This window comes from Chiloscyllium plagiosum, chromosome 25 (assembly GCF_004010195.1).
Source record: "Chiloscyllium plagiosum isolate BGI_BamShark_2017 chromosome 25, ASM401019v2, whole genome shotgun sequence".
In the NCBI taxonomy this organism is placed as follows: domain Eukaryota; kingdom Metazoa; phylum Chordata; class Chondrichthyes; order Orectolobiformes; family Hemiscylliidae; genus Chiloscyllium; species Chiloscyllium plagiosum.
Window position 1 is genome coordinate 47798760 of NC_057734.1, and position 17068 is coordinate 47815827.

At 44.1% G+C, this 17068-nt stretch overlaps 1 protein-coding gene across 8 annotated transcripts in view; it reads left to right on the top strand.

Moving 5' to 3' along the window:
- Positions 1-17068, top strand: part of pisd (phosphatidylserine decarboxylase) — a 124646-nt gene that overhangs the window by 84672 nt on the left and 22906 nt on the right. For 4 of the 8 annotated variants that reach the window (XM_043716120.1, XM_043716119.1, XM_043716115.1 and 1 more), the window contains exons 3-6: positions 1287-1452; positions 7829-8065; positions 9928-10066; positions 12049-12195. In XM_043716120.1, the coding sequence (XP_043572055.1) occupies positions 1287-1452; positions 7829-8065; positions 9928-10066; positions 12049-12195 (689 nt within the window). The remainder of the gene's footprint in view (positions 1-1286; positions 1453-7828; positions 8066-9927; positions 10067-12048; positions 12196-17068) is intronic. The other 4 variants (XM_043716113.1, XM_043716114.1, XM_043716116.1 and 1 more) reach the window with 1 other exon arrangement.

The window sequence follows — 17068 nt, forward strand, 5'->3', positions numbered from 1 at the left end:
CTCTGTTGCGAAAGCAGCCCTTAATTTGTGTGCCAGTCACTGGATGTCTCTGTCAGGGAGAGAGAGTTCAGTCCATCATACTGTTCTGACCCGTTGCAGAGGTCTGTTCCCCAATCCTCCTGCCCCATTCCCCTGCCCTTTATCATGCTTGCAAATACTTTGTCCCACTTTCTTGAGTTTATTCAAAAATCTTTTTCTAACCTTTCAATTCTTTTGCTAATCTTGTATTTATTTTGCTTAAAAAGCAGAGGAAGTCTTTTTTCCCCCCAATTTGCTGTCAATCACTTCAGAGCCATCTTCTTTCAGTGAACATCTCTTACTGAATGGTATCCCAATTTTCCTGGTATCTCCCTTAAAACTTAAAGCATCTCCTCACTTGGGCCCATTTTACTGCTCTGTCTGCAAGGTCTTTTTATCATTCCTCATAGTGATATGTGCCCAAAGCTGGACACAGTGTAACAGTGATCTTAACCAATGTAGAGCACACCAGGTCTCCTGTCCTGCAGGGTGTAATAGCAGTGTTTGTTGTTGGCAGTGATATTGACTGCCAGGTCATTTCCACTTGAGACTCCGAAGTCAGTTTGCTCACACAATCAGCTGTTTGAGGCTACGCACTTCTCCCCAAAGTCCTTGCAATCTCTTCAGATTGACCTTTCTTTAAAGGTCTCCTCACCTGAGCAGCATCGTGGTGGTGTGATGAGCCGAAACCCTTGGAACCCCATCCTTAGGTCCTGCCTTTGAGACTTCAATTCACAATATTGGTAGGGAACAGTGCAAGTGAATGCAGCGAGAGGAACAAGCTATACCAAGTTACAACTGTTCTATTGACAGTACTACCGAAATTTAGGAAGCTTTAAATGAAATGGACATTAAACCAAAAACTGAGAGCCCTTTTCATTATATCAGTGCTGCAGTCTGACAGTAATGCCAATGTACGTATTGTTTGTCCACCTCGAGGGTTTTGCAGAGTGGGACTGGATAAATGGAGGTCTCTAAATTCTGATTGTTTTTAAATAGAAGTAAAATTTGGTTGTCATTCTTGACCCTGACACACACACTTTCATTTTTACAAAATTGCCCAAATATGGGTCCCCTTTTAGAAATCTGATGGGGATAAGAGGATCTAAAAGAAAATTTGGGAAATAACCAAGTAATCTGAATGTCTCTAACCGTCCAGGCCAGCTAACATCAAGCTCTGAGCAGAGTGGTTTTGAGGCGATGTTTAGGAGTGTAATGTTATGGGGCTGTTTCGTTGCCTGACCAGCTGTATATGTATAATTCCACAGGTTACATTTTCCCCAGTTGGCTTTGCGCCGCAGGCTAGGTCAGCTGAGCTGTATGTCCAAGCCTGCCCTCAAGCTCCGTACCTGGCCTCTGTCTTTTCTGTATTTCTTCCTGCCATTTAGTGTCCTTAAGCCTCTTACTAAAGTAGGATGGCGACCAACAAGCAGGGTAAGTGTGTGGAATTTCTGGGTTTTGGGTTCGTGATATGGGAGTGTGTGAATCCCAGCATTCAGAGTTTTAGTGTTTAATTTGCAGTGTATTCTCCCGTTTAAGATGGAGTGGGATTTAAAACTAAATATTGACTGATGTTATGTGGCACATTGTTGATAATTAGGTAGCAGTATTTTAAAATATGCTTACGCAAAGTGTGTCTGTGTGTGTCTCTGTGTCTGTGTGTGTCTCTGTGTCTGTGTGTGTCTCTGTGTGTGTGTGTCTCTGTGTGTGTGTGTGTGTGTGTCTGTGTGCAGTGTTCTGCATTCCCCCCAAACCCCAGCTTTATTCAATTCCTTGACACTCCACTGTTGATAGCTGTATCATAAGCTGATTTTGAAATTCCCTCAAACCTCTCCATCTTTTCTTCCTCCTTTGGTACCACTGACTCCTGTCCTAATCTCCCTATGTGTGACTCAGTGCCAGTGATTATCCAAATGTGTTTCTGTGAAGTGCAGGGAATCTGTTACAGACACTATATAAATGTAATTTATTGTTTATGGTTGCCATCGTTCACTTAGACTAACTTTGATGTACAGATCTGTTGCCATATTGGGAATTTGTAACTGGGTGGGACTTAAACCTGAATTGATATTCAGCAAGTGCATTTTTCAAGCGGCCATTGAAGGGTGGTGTGACAGTTCAATCAACAATTAAAATGACAGCACCATTCCCAGTAAGTTGGCCAATTCATGGATAGCAATCCCTGGTTGACATGGAGGCTGAGTGTGGGAGCCATCCTGTCCATATTCATCTGAGTGCTCCCCTTAGAAATACAGGCTGAAAGAGTGAGGCAGGGCTTCCTTTTTATTAGCTGATAACAGCATTGCTAGTCTCTTGGGCCAAATGTTTTGCTCATTATTCAGTTTGTTTCTGCTCGTAAATTGATGGTCACATATGCGTTAAATGCCAAAACAAAGCAAGTGAAACCATTGGCTCGGAGTGGTGGCTAGGTTTAGATAAATGATCGGACCATTTTCTCTTCATAAAAGAGCTGGGAAGTGCAGTACTGAACTGTTGTATTGTGCCGGTATGACTGACTGACTGGGCCAGTGCCGCATTCTTGGCTCAGCTCAGCTCAGCCCAGCTCAGGCTTTCAGTTCCCACTGTCGGTACTAAAGAGCATAAAGCTTCACTAGAATTCTAAACAGACTGTTGGTTTCCATCTATTTCCATGACTTGAAGTAAGGCTTGCCATAGTTTTAATGGTCTATTTGGAAGATCCGCAAATGTTAATGTTTGCGTTGCAGAGACAAAACACACTGCAGCTGCTGGAATCCACAATAGACAGGCAGCAGGCTGGAGGAATACAGCAAGCCCCACGCAGTATCAGAAAGTGGAAGGCTAAGAATTTGAGGCAGATAATCTAATGTGCAATTCCCTGGGTAGCAGCCACTAATTCAATCATATAGTGTTGAAGAAAATTTTGGAAACAGACCTTCAGTATTGACCAACTTTATTACTCATGATATATCATGGGCGCATTTGATTTTCAAGTATTTTCAATACTGAAGGTCTGTTTCTGAAATTTCTTTCACTATACAATGACAAAGTACTCAAACATGCCCCCTCGGCCAGCTGTCCACCTTTAAGACCCTGTTTAAAACTCGCCTTACTGACCAAGCTTTTATCGGTATCTCCCAGTGACTCCTCAGTAGCAGTGTCATCTGACTGCACTGCTGAGAAGCGCTTTCGGACCTTATCATCTGTTACATTACAAATAATTCAAAGTCAAAGATTTTGGACTTGGTTTATACATTTCCCCGTTAGTTTCCTCCTTCCTTAATGAGGAAAATACTGTCTGAGTGTTATTTTCTCTGAGGGATTAGTAATGCTGGTTTTAAAAAAAAACAAAGCCCTGTCCCACTCTGAGTTTGATTTTCTCAGGGAAGCACTGTCATTCAGTTGGGGTTTGTGTGGGGAGGGTAGTGTCCAGGGGTGAGATGACCTATAAGGAATGGTTGATTGTTTTTAGAAACTGATAACCTTATGCTATTATTTTGGATTTCTGCATGTTCTCTGCTGTGACTGTCAGGCCTCACTCTTTGATTCTTTAATCTTCAGTGAATGGGCGCATGTCACATGTCTACATGCTCAACAAGTGCTTGTGATTTCCTGCTCTGTATGTGGCACAGTTTCTTTACTCTGTTAAAGTTTTTCGGGAAGGTCAGGCAGCATCCAAGGAGCAGGAGAATCGACCTTTCAGGCATAAGCCCTTCAGGGCTTCCTGAAGAAGGGCTTATGCCCGAAACGTCGATTCTCCTGCTCCTTGGATGCTGCCTGACCTGCTGCACTTTTCCAGCAACACATTTTTCAGCTCTGATCTCCAGCATCTGCAGTCCTCACTTTCTCCAAAGTTTTTCAGAAGTAAAGCACGTGTGTGTTAATAAAATGTCGGGATCATGGTCTGAGCTTATTAATGTTTCTGTGTCAGCCACTGGTGCTCTGCTCCAGCTGTTGTATCTATTCCATTTCAGATTCACACTACATGTTTTCATTTCAATTCCTGATGCTGTTTCAGTCTGAGTTGCTTGAAATGCCTGCCATGTTCACGATGGGTTGTGATGTACACCAGCTTCATTCCATCTGGAACGTTGTGGCTGACGTTGAGGTGTTTGTGTGTAAACCTCGAAACTCAGAACCAGAAACACATCAGTTAAAATAAAGGCTCTTTAATGAATAAAGCATGATACTCAGCCCCAATCAAGGCACTAATCTTCATTGATTCCAGGGCCGATTTTGGACAATCTGATGCTGTTTACAATAGCAAATAATTTGGATGGCGATAGGAAGTTAGATTGTGATCAAGGGGCAATGTTTAGAAATTGAATGTTGGCAAATTAGAGAGAACTGAGTTGAGAGTTTTGCAGTTCACTTCTGGCATTAGAGGTTGAGGTCAAAACTGTAAGTTTTCGATTGGTTTTATTAGAAAGAGTGTAAATGGATTTGACATCAGAATGGGTAAATGTACTTTGGGCTACACTTATGTGGTGGGGGTGTAGTTGCTGGCACTTGCGTGACTGTTCCTTGTTCGGGATTATGTTCTGATGCTGTGTAATGGGAAGATGCAGCTGCAAGCAGGTCTATTACAAACAGATAAATTATCATCTCAGCAATTGCATCTGCAAGAGATGGTCTGAAGGATTCCTTTTGACTATCATTTAGCTTAATGAGCCTTCTGTAGCACTTCATGCAGATACAGCAACAGCTATTGCATTTCTAACCGTTTAGACACGGCCTGTTTATGGACTGGTTCCCAGGTTGATCCCACAGTAGGACACTCACTGACATACTGATGCAGAAACTTGACACTGGTGGATTTTTCAGGCAGAGCATGATACCTACTGTTTGCCGAGGAGGAGGAGGATGGGACTGAGGTTGGAGAGGAGGCAGCAACATGCCATTTATAGGGGATGGGCTGTTGGAAGTTTCTCTCTTCCTCCAGCACACAATAGCATGAAGTCCTATTTTGATGCGGTTTAACAGTCTGATTCAGGATGAGGTAACAATATTGAAAACGTAGACCGCAAATATCAAATGGGGCGAACTGATGAGTGCAGAATGTAGATAACCAGCACAGAGATGGTTAGGTTTTGAGTGTTTGTTTGTCAGATTTGTGAGCCTTTTGGGTGCCCACAGCGTCTAATCCTGGTGACCTAGGTTTTGGGAGTGTCAGCCACCCTCACTGCACTTCATGCACAATGATCTCCAGCCTCCCTTCCCCCTCTAAGCTTATTAAACGTAATGTCACTTCCCAAGTGCATGCTTGTCTTTCCCAGCCCTCCACGTTGAATCTTTCCAGTCAGGTGTCTGGGCCCCATGCAGTACCAACACGGCTATTAGCAGAGTCCAGCTTGTGAAAAAACTATCTGCAGTCTTTGTTGGAACATCCCTGCACCTGTGTGTGCCTAGTGGATTGTCCTCTTGATTGATTTCTTTCTGTATAGTTATAGAGAATTTCTTAACCCAGTCCTTTACTGTTACCCCAGTTTGTCCCCCATCTCTCACTCCTCCCTCTCGTGACTCTCGCTGTCTCTCTCATGTTTCACTGCTCACAATATCAATTTGTCAGTGCCTCTTCCAATCACTCATACAGCCAACAGTGATGTACTTTATCTCTAAGTTTAATTCCCTGCTCTACCTCTTTCCTCTTTCAAGACCGTCCTGACACTGACCATCTTTAGATTAGCTATCATATGATATTTGCCTGGCCTGAATTTCAATTCTGTAAAGCACCTTGAGATGTTTTGTTATGGTAAAGTTGCTTTTATAACTGTGAGGAAGTTTTGTCAAAAGTCAAAATTCTGCACACGTTCAGTGGATCAATTAACATCTGGGAAGATAGCCAACGAGGTGGTTCAGTGGTTAGCCCTGCTGCCTCACAGCAACAGGGCCTCTGATCCAATTCCACCATCGGGTGACTGTTTGTGTGGGGTTTGCAGCCCTCTTCCCCCCCCCCCCCCAATATCTGCATGGATTTCCTCCGAGTGCTCTGGTTTCCTCCCCATAGTCCAAAGATGAGGTGCTACGTTTTGGGAAAGCAAACCTTAGCAGGACTTATACACTTAATGGTAAGGTCCTGGGGAGTGTTGCTGAACAAAGAGACCTTGGAGTGCAGGTTCATAGCTCCTTGAAAGTGGAGTCGCAGGTAGATAGGATAGTGAAGATAGGGTAAATAGACAAAGTCTTTTCCCTGGGGTCGGGGAGTCCAGAACTAGAGGGCATAGGTTTAAGGTGAGAGGGGAAAGATGTAAAAGGGACCTAGGGGGCAACTTTTTCACACAGAGGGTGGTACGTGTATGGAATGTGCTGCCAGAGCATGTGGTGGAGGCTGGTACAATTACAACATCTAAAAGACATTTGGATGGGTATCTGAATAGGAAGGGTTTGGAGGGATTTGGGTCGGGTGCTGGCAAGTGGGATTAGATTGGGATGGGATATCTGGTCGGCATGGACGGGTTGGACTGAAGGGTCTGTTTACGTGCTATACATCTCTATGACTCTATGTGCAGGTTAGGTAGATTGGCCATGCTAAATTGCCCATAGTGCCTAGGGATGAGCACTAAGTGAGTTAGCCATGGAAAATGTGGGGTTATGGGCATAGAATGGGATTTGGATCTGTGTTGGATACTCTTTGGAGGGTGGGTGGAGAATTGATGGGTCAAATGGCCTATTTCCACTCTGTAAAGATTTTATAATTCTGAAGTAATATTATAGACTTCAGCTGCTCATTCAAAGTCAGATCTGCCAAAGGGCTCCAAATGTGTTGTATTAATTGAAAACAATTAATCTGATGAAGAGTCATCGAGACTCGATGTTAGCCTGCTCCCTCTCCATGGATGCTGTCTGACCTGCCATGGTCTCCAGCAGTTTTTGTTTTCAGTCCAGATTTCAGCATCTGCAGTAATTGGCTCCAACATTGTGTTGTATTAATGGTCTGTTGAGATACAGGAACTCACAAGCTGAGTGTTTCCAGCAGTTGCGACATCGTTTTGATTTCCAGCAGGTACAGTTTTGTCTTTAAGTTAAACACATGATCCACATCTTTCCTCCAGCAGCAAACCACTCCAGCCAGGTCGGCAGGAGAATGCAGGTGTGAAACGTCATGCACCTACAAACGTACTAGTGTGAAACACATATTCACAGGTTTGGATTGAATTGACCTTCACTTGTTTAAATTAATTTTAAACATCCCTGTGCTGTCATTGTTAAAAACTATTTCTCACATTTAACATGATGAGATATGGCTGGAGGATTTTCCTAGTTGACACAGCAATTAAAGAAAGTTTGTGTACATTTTTGAATAAAGTTATGGGCAGCATGGTGGGACACTGAGTTAGCACTGCTGCCTCACAACGCCAGGGTCACTGGTCCGATTCCAGCCTCAGGTGACTGTCTGTGTAGAGTCTGCACATTCTCCCCGTGTCTGTTTCCACCGGGTGCTCCGGTTTCCTCCCACGGTCCAAAGCTATGCAGGTTAAGTGAATTAGCTGTGCTAAATTGCCCACAGTGTTAGGTGCATTAGTCAGGGGTAAATATGGGCTAGAGGAATGGGTCTGGGTGGGTTACTGCTTGGAGGGTTGATGTGGACTTGTTAGGCCATATTATAAGGAATGTAATTTTAAAATCCAATCTTATTCCTTTAGTGGGTCATCAGATGGTCTGTATTGTTAAATGTGTGTTTCTGACCTTGCCTCCTGTCCTGGAAAACAGCCTTCTACTATTTCCCCTTGGAATATTCAATGGGGTTTTACAGTACAAAGTCAGTTCCTGTTGCTTCCTTCTGAGCTCTGCTAGTATTGAGTGTTCACCTGTTGTTCTGACTGTCTTGCAGGTTGGCCTATATAAAACTATTCCCACACGGTTACTATCCCGTGCATGGGGTAGACTGAATCAGGTGGAGCTTCCTACCTGGATGCGTAAGCCTGTCTATAATTTGTACATATGGACATTTGGGGTTAATATGAAGGAAGCAGCGGTGGAAGATCTACAGCATTACCGAAATCTCAGCGAATTCTTCCGCAGAAAGCTAAAACCACAGGCGCGTCCTGTCAGTGACTCTCACTGCGTGGTAAGAACTTTGCTAATCTTTGGGCTATAGCAATATGATTCTGAAGATTTAGCCCTAGCTTCTAAAAAAAAACACTAGTTTAAAAACAAACTCTCTTTGTCCCTGTTCTGTTAAATATCTGTCCATTCTGTTTATATTGTCTTGAGAATAATTCAGCATTGGTCCACGTGTGATTTTGGATTGCAGAAGCCTGTTATTTCTCTGAAGTAAGTTTTCGATGTAATGTTAATGTGACCTGTGTCCTTTGGAGGAGCTATGCCCGAGGGGCTAGCAGTGCCAAGGTATATTCCTGCAGGAAATAGGCATCCTGCCGTTTACGTCTTGAGTCTTGCACCTGATTTCAAACAATTCAAGTTGATGTGTAACTACATTGCATGTTAATGCAAAGATTGCAGACTCTTACTTTTGTGCAACTGCGGTTTCATTTTGATGTAACTTTGAGCTGCAGAATGCCAGAGGACTAGTCCCTTCAAATGTAACGGAGCACAAGCAGGATTAATATGGTCAGGAGGAGAACATCTGCCCCGCGAACCTTCTCTTGTCATTTACTAGGATCATGGCTGGTCAAGTCCACTTTCCTGTCTGCCCCTCAGATCACTCAACTCCCTGAAAGATCAAATATGTCTCTGTCCTGGCCTTAGATGTATTCAACAATGGAGCGACTACACCCTTTGACATCGAGAAATCCAGAGATTCTTCACAACCCTCTGAGTGAAGAAATTTCTCCTCATCTCCGTCATAGAGCACAGAAATAGACCCTTTGGTTCAACTGGTCTATACAGACCATAATCCCAAACTGAACTCACCCCAGCTGCCTGCTCCTGGCCCATATCTTTCACAAACCTTTCCTATGCAGGGATTTATCAAAGTGTCTTGTTTTTGTAATGGTGCCCACATTCACCACTTCCTCAGGAAGTACATTGCACATACAACCCACCCTTTGTGTAAAGATTTGCCCCTCGCGTCTTTTTAAAATCTCTCTCCCCTTGCCTTAAAAATATGGCCCTAGTCTTGAAATTCCCCATCCTAAGAAAAATACACCTCCCGCTAACGCTATCTATACCCTTCATGAATTTATAAACTTTTATAAGGTCACACCTCGACCTCCTACACTCAAGAGGAAAAGGTCCATGCCTCTCCAGCCTTTCGTTATAACTCAGACCTCCCACACTCAGCAAGATCAATTTGCCTCTTATCCTGAGACTGTAAGATCCTCTCAACTCTTTGGTTTACCTTGTCAAACCACTTCAGAACCTTGTATGTCTCGTGCCAGCGTGGATTTTCAGAAAATCAGGAGACAATTGCATGGAGTAGCTACCCTGATGTATTGGGGCAGGAGGAAAATGCAGCAGATATTGGAAAACTGGAATAGAAAGAGAACAGCTAAAATGGTGGCAAAGGCTCCAGCTCATGCTGGGGAGAGAGATGGAGTTGATGTATCAGTGATGGGTTAGCACCAGACCTCAGTGAGTGTGCTACTGCACTGACATGTCAGCTTGAATAAGTTTCACTGAAATCGCAGTGTTTCCAGGGATGCCAGTACACGATGTAGTACTTGAAGTATAAAGGAATGAGGATAAGGGGCATGCTGCTATTTTGGAGAAAGCTGGAGCACGCTGAATTCCGATGTTTTTCCTGATATTTACTGACAGCCCCACGCTGAAGAGTCACTGATGGATGTACTTGATCCAGCCCAGGATCACCTCCATAATTAGCCGTAGTCTTTATAGCCTCAGCTATTCCATCCAGTGTAATTGTCGCACCGTTATCCAGTTTAAATGATCTACATCTCATAACTGACCACGCAGCGTGGGGGAAATCGCCTACTGATGATCACTCTCCCCTTTCTTCCCATTCTCTAGATCAGTCCTTCTGATGGAAAGATCTTGCATTTCGGGAGAGTGAAGAATTGTGAGGTGGAGCAAGTGAAGGGCGTGACTTACTCATTGGAGAATTTCCTGGGCCCTCAGACCTGGTCCGAGAACCTGGAGATTAGTGACAGTAAGTTCATGTTTCCAGCACAGGTTTAGGTTGATTGGTTTTCAGGCAGTTTCCGAAGCCTTCAGTTAATGCAGTATTTTCTTATCCCTACAGTGTGGAAGCAGGCCATTTGGCCCATCAATTCCACACTGACCTTCCAAAGAACATCCCTCCTAGACCCACTCTCACCTTATCCTATCCCTGTATTTCCCATGGCTAACCTACATGTCCTTGGAAACTGGGCAAGTAGGCATTGCCATCCACCTAACCTGCACAACTTTGGACTGGAACACCTAGAGGAAATGCATGCAGACATGGGGAGCCACACAGGTGGTCACCCGAGGCTGGAATCGAACCTGGGTCCCTAGTGCTGAGAGGCTGCAGTGCTAACCAGTGAGCTATCATACCGCCCATGTGCAGAGCAAAGCGTTTGTCTAAATGGAGCTCTGTATGTCAGCCTCCCTTATGTAGAAAAATGGAATGGGGAAAGGTCGCTCTTAGCTGGGTGTGGAGCTTTAGGGGGAGGCACTGTTAGGTTTGGTTCTATTGAATTGCCAACACCACATGGTATCCATGGTCATCTGTCAATGACAGCGTGTCGGGTAGTATGTGACAGAATTGGGGTACAGGAGATCACTATGGTAAGTAAACAAAATCAAAGTTGATTAATCTTGCTCTGGCCATATGTTCACGGGTTGTCCTCATTGGTTCTGTTTTGTGCAGGCTCACTGAAGCAGCAGTATGCCAGTATAGGTTTTGGGGTTTCCTGTCAGCACTCTCAACCACTTCTTGGGAGCAGGGAGGTTGGTGTGAAGCATCAGAAGCCAGAAAATCTCCCTGTTACAGGAAGGATATTGTGAAACTTGAAAGGGTTCAGAAAAGAATTACAAGGATGTTGCCAGGGATTAGAGGGTTTGAGCTATAGGGAGAGGCTGAACAGGCTGGGGCTGTTTTCCCTGGAGCGTCAGAGGCTGAGGGGGGACCTTATAGAGATTTTTAAAATCATGAGGGACATGGATAGGGTAAGTAGGCAAGGTCATCCCCCTGGGATGGGGGAGTCCAGAACTAGAGGGCATAGGTTTAGAGTGAGAGGGAAAAGATTTAAAAGGGACCTAAGGGGCAATGTTTTCACCCAGAGGGTGGTGCATGTATGGAATGAGCTGCCAGAGAAAGTGGTGGAGACTGGGACAATTACAGATTTGATTAGATTAGATTCCCTACAGTGTGGAAACAGGCCCTTTGGCCCAACCAGTCCACGCCGACCCTCCGAGCAACCCACCCAGTCCCATTTCCCTCTGATTAATGTACCTAACACTATGAGCAATTTAGCATGGCCAATTCACCTGACCTGCATATCTTTGGACTGTGGGAGGAAACCGGAGCATCCGGAGGAAACTCACGCAGACACTGGGAGAATGTGCAAACTCCACACATACAGTTGCCCCCAGGTTGGAATCGATCCTGGGTCCCTGGTGCTGAAGGTTTCTTAATGGGTATATGAATAGGAATGGTTTAGAGAGATGTGGGTCAAGTGCTGGCAAGTGGGACGAGAATAGGTTAGGATATCTGGTCGGCATGGACAAGTTGGACTGAAGGGTCTGTTTCCGTGCTGCACATCTTTATAACTCTATATGGTAGGTGGACCCAGTTGGTGTGAGCTTATGGAGTCTGATGTCTCTGAGGGCAGGGGTGAAAAGAGAACGAGAGATAAATCTTTGGAGTTTTGAGGTGGTCTTGAGTCCTTCCTTCAAGCTATCCAGTTGGGATATACAAGCATCAGAACAGTGCTTCTGAGTAAAACAATAAAGTCTGGTCACTCCTTCCAAACTTCAGTCTGAAAAGACTCTTAACATTTCCAGAGGGATTCTGCAAAGCAGCTCAATGTGGCACTGAGCTGTAGTATTATTCCAGTGAGGATTAATATGGAACCTGATATACGTAAGTGAGTGTTATCAATAGTAACTGAATCCAATTCAAATCCACAATTTGCTGTAATCCTGCAGATAAACATGAGACCAGTTTTCAGGACCATCTGGTGACGAGGGAAGGCAATGATCTCTACCACTGTGTTATTTATTTGGCACCAGGAGATTATCACTGTTTCCATTCACCTGCTGATTGGCGAGTTGTGCACAGGCGCCATTTCCCAGGTAAGCCTTCTACTGTTTGCTTTTTAATTAAAATCAAGCACCTTGATTGTTTAGCATGAATCTCCAGCAAGAGTTAGTTCCTGTTTCTGAGCTGAGACTTGGATCAATCTGTGGCCTTTCACTTGTGGAATCTGGGTTTAAACTGCAGCCAGAGTGACAGGCTGGATGTTTGCCAGGGCTACAGACTGGAAAGGACTCGATCTGAACACATTTGCTGAGCCCATGGGAACAAACTGTCTTTAATGTGTCTGCAGTTAAAAAGCTCGTGTTGGTTACAGAGCAAAATGTGGTGGATGGGTATTTTTCTTTCCTCTCAGCTGGAGGTATATTGTTGGGGCAGAGGGGAGGGATCTTTACTTTTGAATCCTGCTGTGCTCTACCTGACTTAGAAAATCCTGACACTGAACATCTCAACAGAATGGTGTTTCATCCCCCATCCGCTTGCTTGACCACAAAGGAGGTTAATTTTTAACTTTACTGCTGCGTCATGTTCCCTAACTGTGAATAGAAGTAAGCGGCCATGTATTTGAGAGAAATCAAAGGGAATCTATCCTTCAGTTCGGAAGGTGGCAGTAAGAGGAACGATAGTGAATGCACCTCATCAAAGGCAAGCTCACTCTCAGTTCCTGCTGCTTTGCCCACGGATCTTTCTCTTTAGTGATGGACCGGTCCTGTACCAGCTGACCTCCTGCAAATAACCCAGGCGATGGAACCTCAAAACTAGCCTGAGCTCCTTTGCCTGTGTGTATTCATGTGGCTGTTAGCCGTGAATGTTACTACCCCTAGAGAAAGGGTCAGTCGGAATGTGATGTTGGTTTACCAAGTAAGAGGTCCGATTTCCTAAAAGGAAGTTCCTAACCTGTCCCACTGTAGGTTTCAGGTCTAGAGCTAATTATTCTGCATCTGGAACCCCAGCCTACTCTTACCCAAATTGAAGACTCCCCTTTCGCTGCCAGTTTTCTTTCTCCGCAGCTCTGGTGCCAACTCCCTGCAGAGCTGTAATTGTGCCAGGACCTTGAGCCAGCTATCTCCTCCTTTCAGAATCCTTCTCCATTTTCTAAAGCTGCATGATTTTAGCATGGGTGCTGGGTAACAGCAAGGAATGAAAATGTGTCACTGATCGGAACTAGACCATAGCCTATCAGTCAGTAAACTAATCACAAGACTGGCACTCGCCTCGAATCCTATCTTTTCTCATTTGTAGGCTACTCTAGTCACTCAGCTGCTTTAGCACATTCCCCAGGTTTAACTCACTCCTGCTTCTGTGCTAACCCTAAATAGCTAGGCCCAGGTCTGAGTGATAGAGACATTTTGTTTTTGCCAAAAAATGGAACCGAGTTTTAATTCAGTCGATGTATATTGCCAGTGTGACTGTTTTGGTCCATAGTCCTAGTCATCAGCACAGAAACAGACCCTTCAGTCCAATCAGTCCATACCAAACATATTGCCAAACTAAACTGGTCCCACTTGCCTGTATTTGGCCCATATCCCTCTAAACTTTTCCTATTCATGTACCTGTCCAAATGTCTTTTAAATGTTGTAACAATCTGCATCCACCACTTCCTGCCACATATGAGCTATACGCTATCTTAAAAAGTGTCCTTTATAAAACTTTCCTCTTTCATCTCTAAATCTGCCCTCCTAGTTTTGAACTCCCCCTCCCTAGGGAAAAGACGCTTGCTATTCACTTCATCTGTGCCCCTTGAAATTTTATAAACTTCTAGAAGGTCACCCCTCAACCTCCTAAGCTCCAGTGGTGAAAGTCTCAGCCTATCCAGCCCATCTTTATAGCTCAAGCCCTCTATTCCCCACAGAGTCCTGGTAAATCTTTTCGGAACCTTCTCCAATTTAATAATATCCTTCCTATAGCAGGGTGGTGAGAACTGCACACAGTACTCCAGGAGAGGTCACACCAGTGTCCTGTACAACCTCAACATCACGTCTCAACTCCTGTACTCAAAGATCTCAGCAGTGAAGGCAAGCATACTAAATGCTTTCTTAACCACCCTGTCTTCCTGTGATACAGACTTTGAAGAACTATGTACCTGAACCCCTCTGTTTGACAATGCTACTCATGGCTCTACCATTAATTGTATAAGACCTACCTTGTTTGTTTACCAAAATGCAATAATTAAACTCCATCCGCCACTCCTCAGCCCATTAACCCAATCGATCAAGATCTTTTTGTAATCTCAGGTAGCCTTCACTGTCTGCTATATCACCAATTTTGATGTTACTTGCCTTCTATATTCTCATCCAAATTGTTTATGTAAGTGACAAAAGTGGACTCAACCCCAATGCCTGTTGAACACATACTGGTCACAGGCCTCCAGTCCAAAAAGCAATCCTCCACCATCCTCTGTCTCCTACCGGTAAGCCAATTTTGTATCCAATTGGCAAGCTCGCCCTGAATCCCTTGATCTAACTTTATTAGTTAATCTACCATGCAGACCTTGTCAAAAGCTTTGCTAAATTCCATGTAAACAATATGTACCACTCTGCTCCGGATGTCACTGAGCTGGAAGGCTCATTTTCAGATGTTTCGTCACCATACTAGTAACATCTTCAGTGACCCTCCGGTGAAGCACTGGTGGTATGGCTCACTTTTTATTTGTGTTTAGGTGTCCTTGGGTTGGTGATATCATTTCCTGTTCTTTTTCACAGAAGGTGGCAAATGGGATCCAAGTCGATGTGTTTGTTGATAGAGTTCCGGTTGGAGTGTCATTCTTCCAGGAATTCTCGGGCATGTCTCTGTTTGGCTTATCCTAGGATGGATGTATTGTCCCAGTCAAAGTAGTGTCCTTCCTCATCTCTCTGTAAAGATACTAGTTAGAGGGGGTCATGTCTTTTTGTGGCTCGTTGATGTTCAGGTATCCTGGTGGCTAGTTTTCTGCCTGTTCGTCCAATGTAGTGTTTGTTACAGTCCTTGCACATTTTGTAAATAACATTAGTTTTGCTTATTGTCTGTATTCAGGTCTTTCAAGTTCATTAGCTGCTGTTTTAATGTGTTGGTAGGTTTGTGGACTACCATGATGCCAAGGAGTCTGAGTAGTCTGGCAGTCATTTTTGAGATGTCTTTGATGTAGGGGAGAGTGGCTAGGGTTTCTGGACGCGTTTTGTCAGTTTGTTTGGGCTTGTTGCTGAGAAATCGGCGGACCATGTTCATTGGGTACTGGTTGTTTTTGACTACACTGTATCAGTGATTTTCCTCTGCTCTTCATAGATCCTCTGTGCTGCATTGTAAAGGGACTCGTTGAAATAATGTTCTAATTTATCACCCTCTGAGAAAAACAGCAGGAAATGACATCACTACAGGAAATTACATCACCAACCTTCCAAAATGAACCTTCCAGCTCAGCGAGCAAACTTACATCCAGCATCTCAATCTGAGCTACAAATCTTCTCCAAACTCTGCCCTCATCAGTCATAGAGCATGGAAACATGACCTTTCGGTCAAACTCGTCCGTGTTGACCAGATATCCTAAAATTAAACTAGTCCCCTTTTGCCAGCACTTGGCTCATATCCCTCTAAACCCTTCCTATTCATGTACCCATCCAGATGCCTTTTAAATGTTGTAATTGTACCAGCCTCCACCACTTCCTCTGGCAGCTCATTCCATAAACCTTTTGGGTTACATCCTCAAAAAAACTCAAATCAAGTTTGTGAGACAAGATTTGCCCCCTCAAACCTATCCCTAATCATTCCATGTCTCTTCAAATGCATGTCAATCTTATCTTTCAGAATCACCTCCAACAACTCATCCCGAACTCTTCTCCAGCTCACAGGTCTGTAGTTTCCAAGCTTCTCCTTCCAGCCTTTCATAAATAAAGGCACAACATCAGCCACCCTGCAGAACCCCAGCACCTTACCCATGATTATAGATGAAGCAAATATGTCTGCTAGGGTCCTGTCATTTCTTCCCTAACTTCCCGCAATGTTCTGGGATACCCTCGATGCGGTCCTGGAGATTTACGCACCTTTGCGTTTTTTCTAAGACCACCAGCACTTTCTCTTCTGTAATGTGAACTGATTTCAAAACATCAGTATTTATTTCTGCAGGTTCTCTAGCCTCCATTTCTTTCTTCACAGTAAAAGCTGATGCAAAATATTCATTTAGTATCCCCCTCATTTCCAAAGGTTCAGCACAAAGAAGACCTCGTTTATCTTTAAGGGGCGTATTCTCTCTAGCTATCTCTCCTAATGTACTCGTAACATCTCTTTACATTCTCCTTTACCTTATCTGCCAAGGCTATCTCATATCCCTTCTTTGCCCTCATGATTTCTTGGGACCTGTTATAAATCTCAGGTCCCTCAGCTCAGCTCAGTATTACATGTGACAAGTCACCACTGTCTCTTCAGTTGTTCCCACTCTTGCTCTGAATGCAGCATCCAGAGATCACCCAGAAATCACATGGGCCACTTCACTCAATGTTATGCAAACTCTGAAAGCTGCAGCAATAGAGCGGTTTGCAGCAGTGTGCAGGGTGCTTTATTATTACATAATCTTTAAATAGGATTACGGAGCTGCTGCTGATCATCAGCTGGCTCACCAGATTCTGGATCTAAATCTGGCACTGCAAAAGGAGGAGAAACATGGAGCTAAAAATAACTCCCAATTTCCTACAGTTCTCTCGGTCAACCCAAAAACCGGAAAGCATTGTGGAGCTTTTTCAGTTTGCGATTGAATTGATTGTCACGTGTACCAAGGCACAGTCAAAAGCTTTATCCTGCAAGCAATACAGGCAGATCAGAGTTAAGTAACATAGATAGTAAATAATAGGAGTGGGATGCGGCTGTGTGAAAGCTGTCAAGTAGCTGTAACTGTTCTGGGAGGGGGATTTCATGAGATGTGTTCAAGCGGAAGAGATTTGT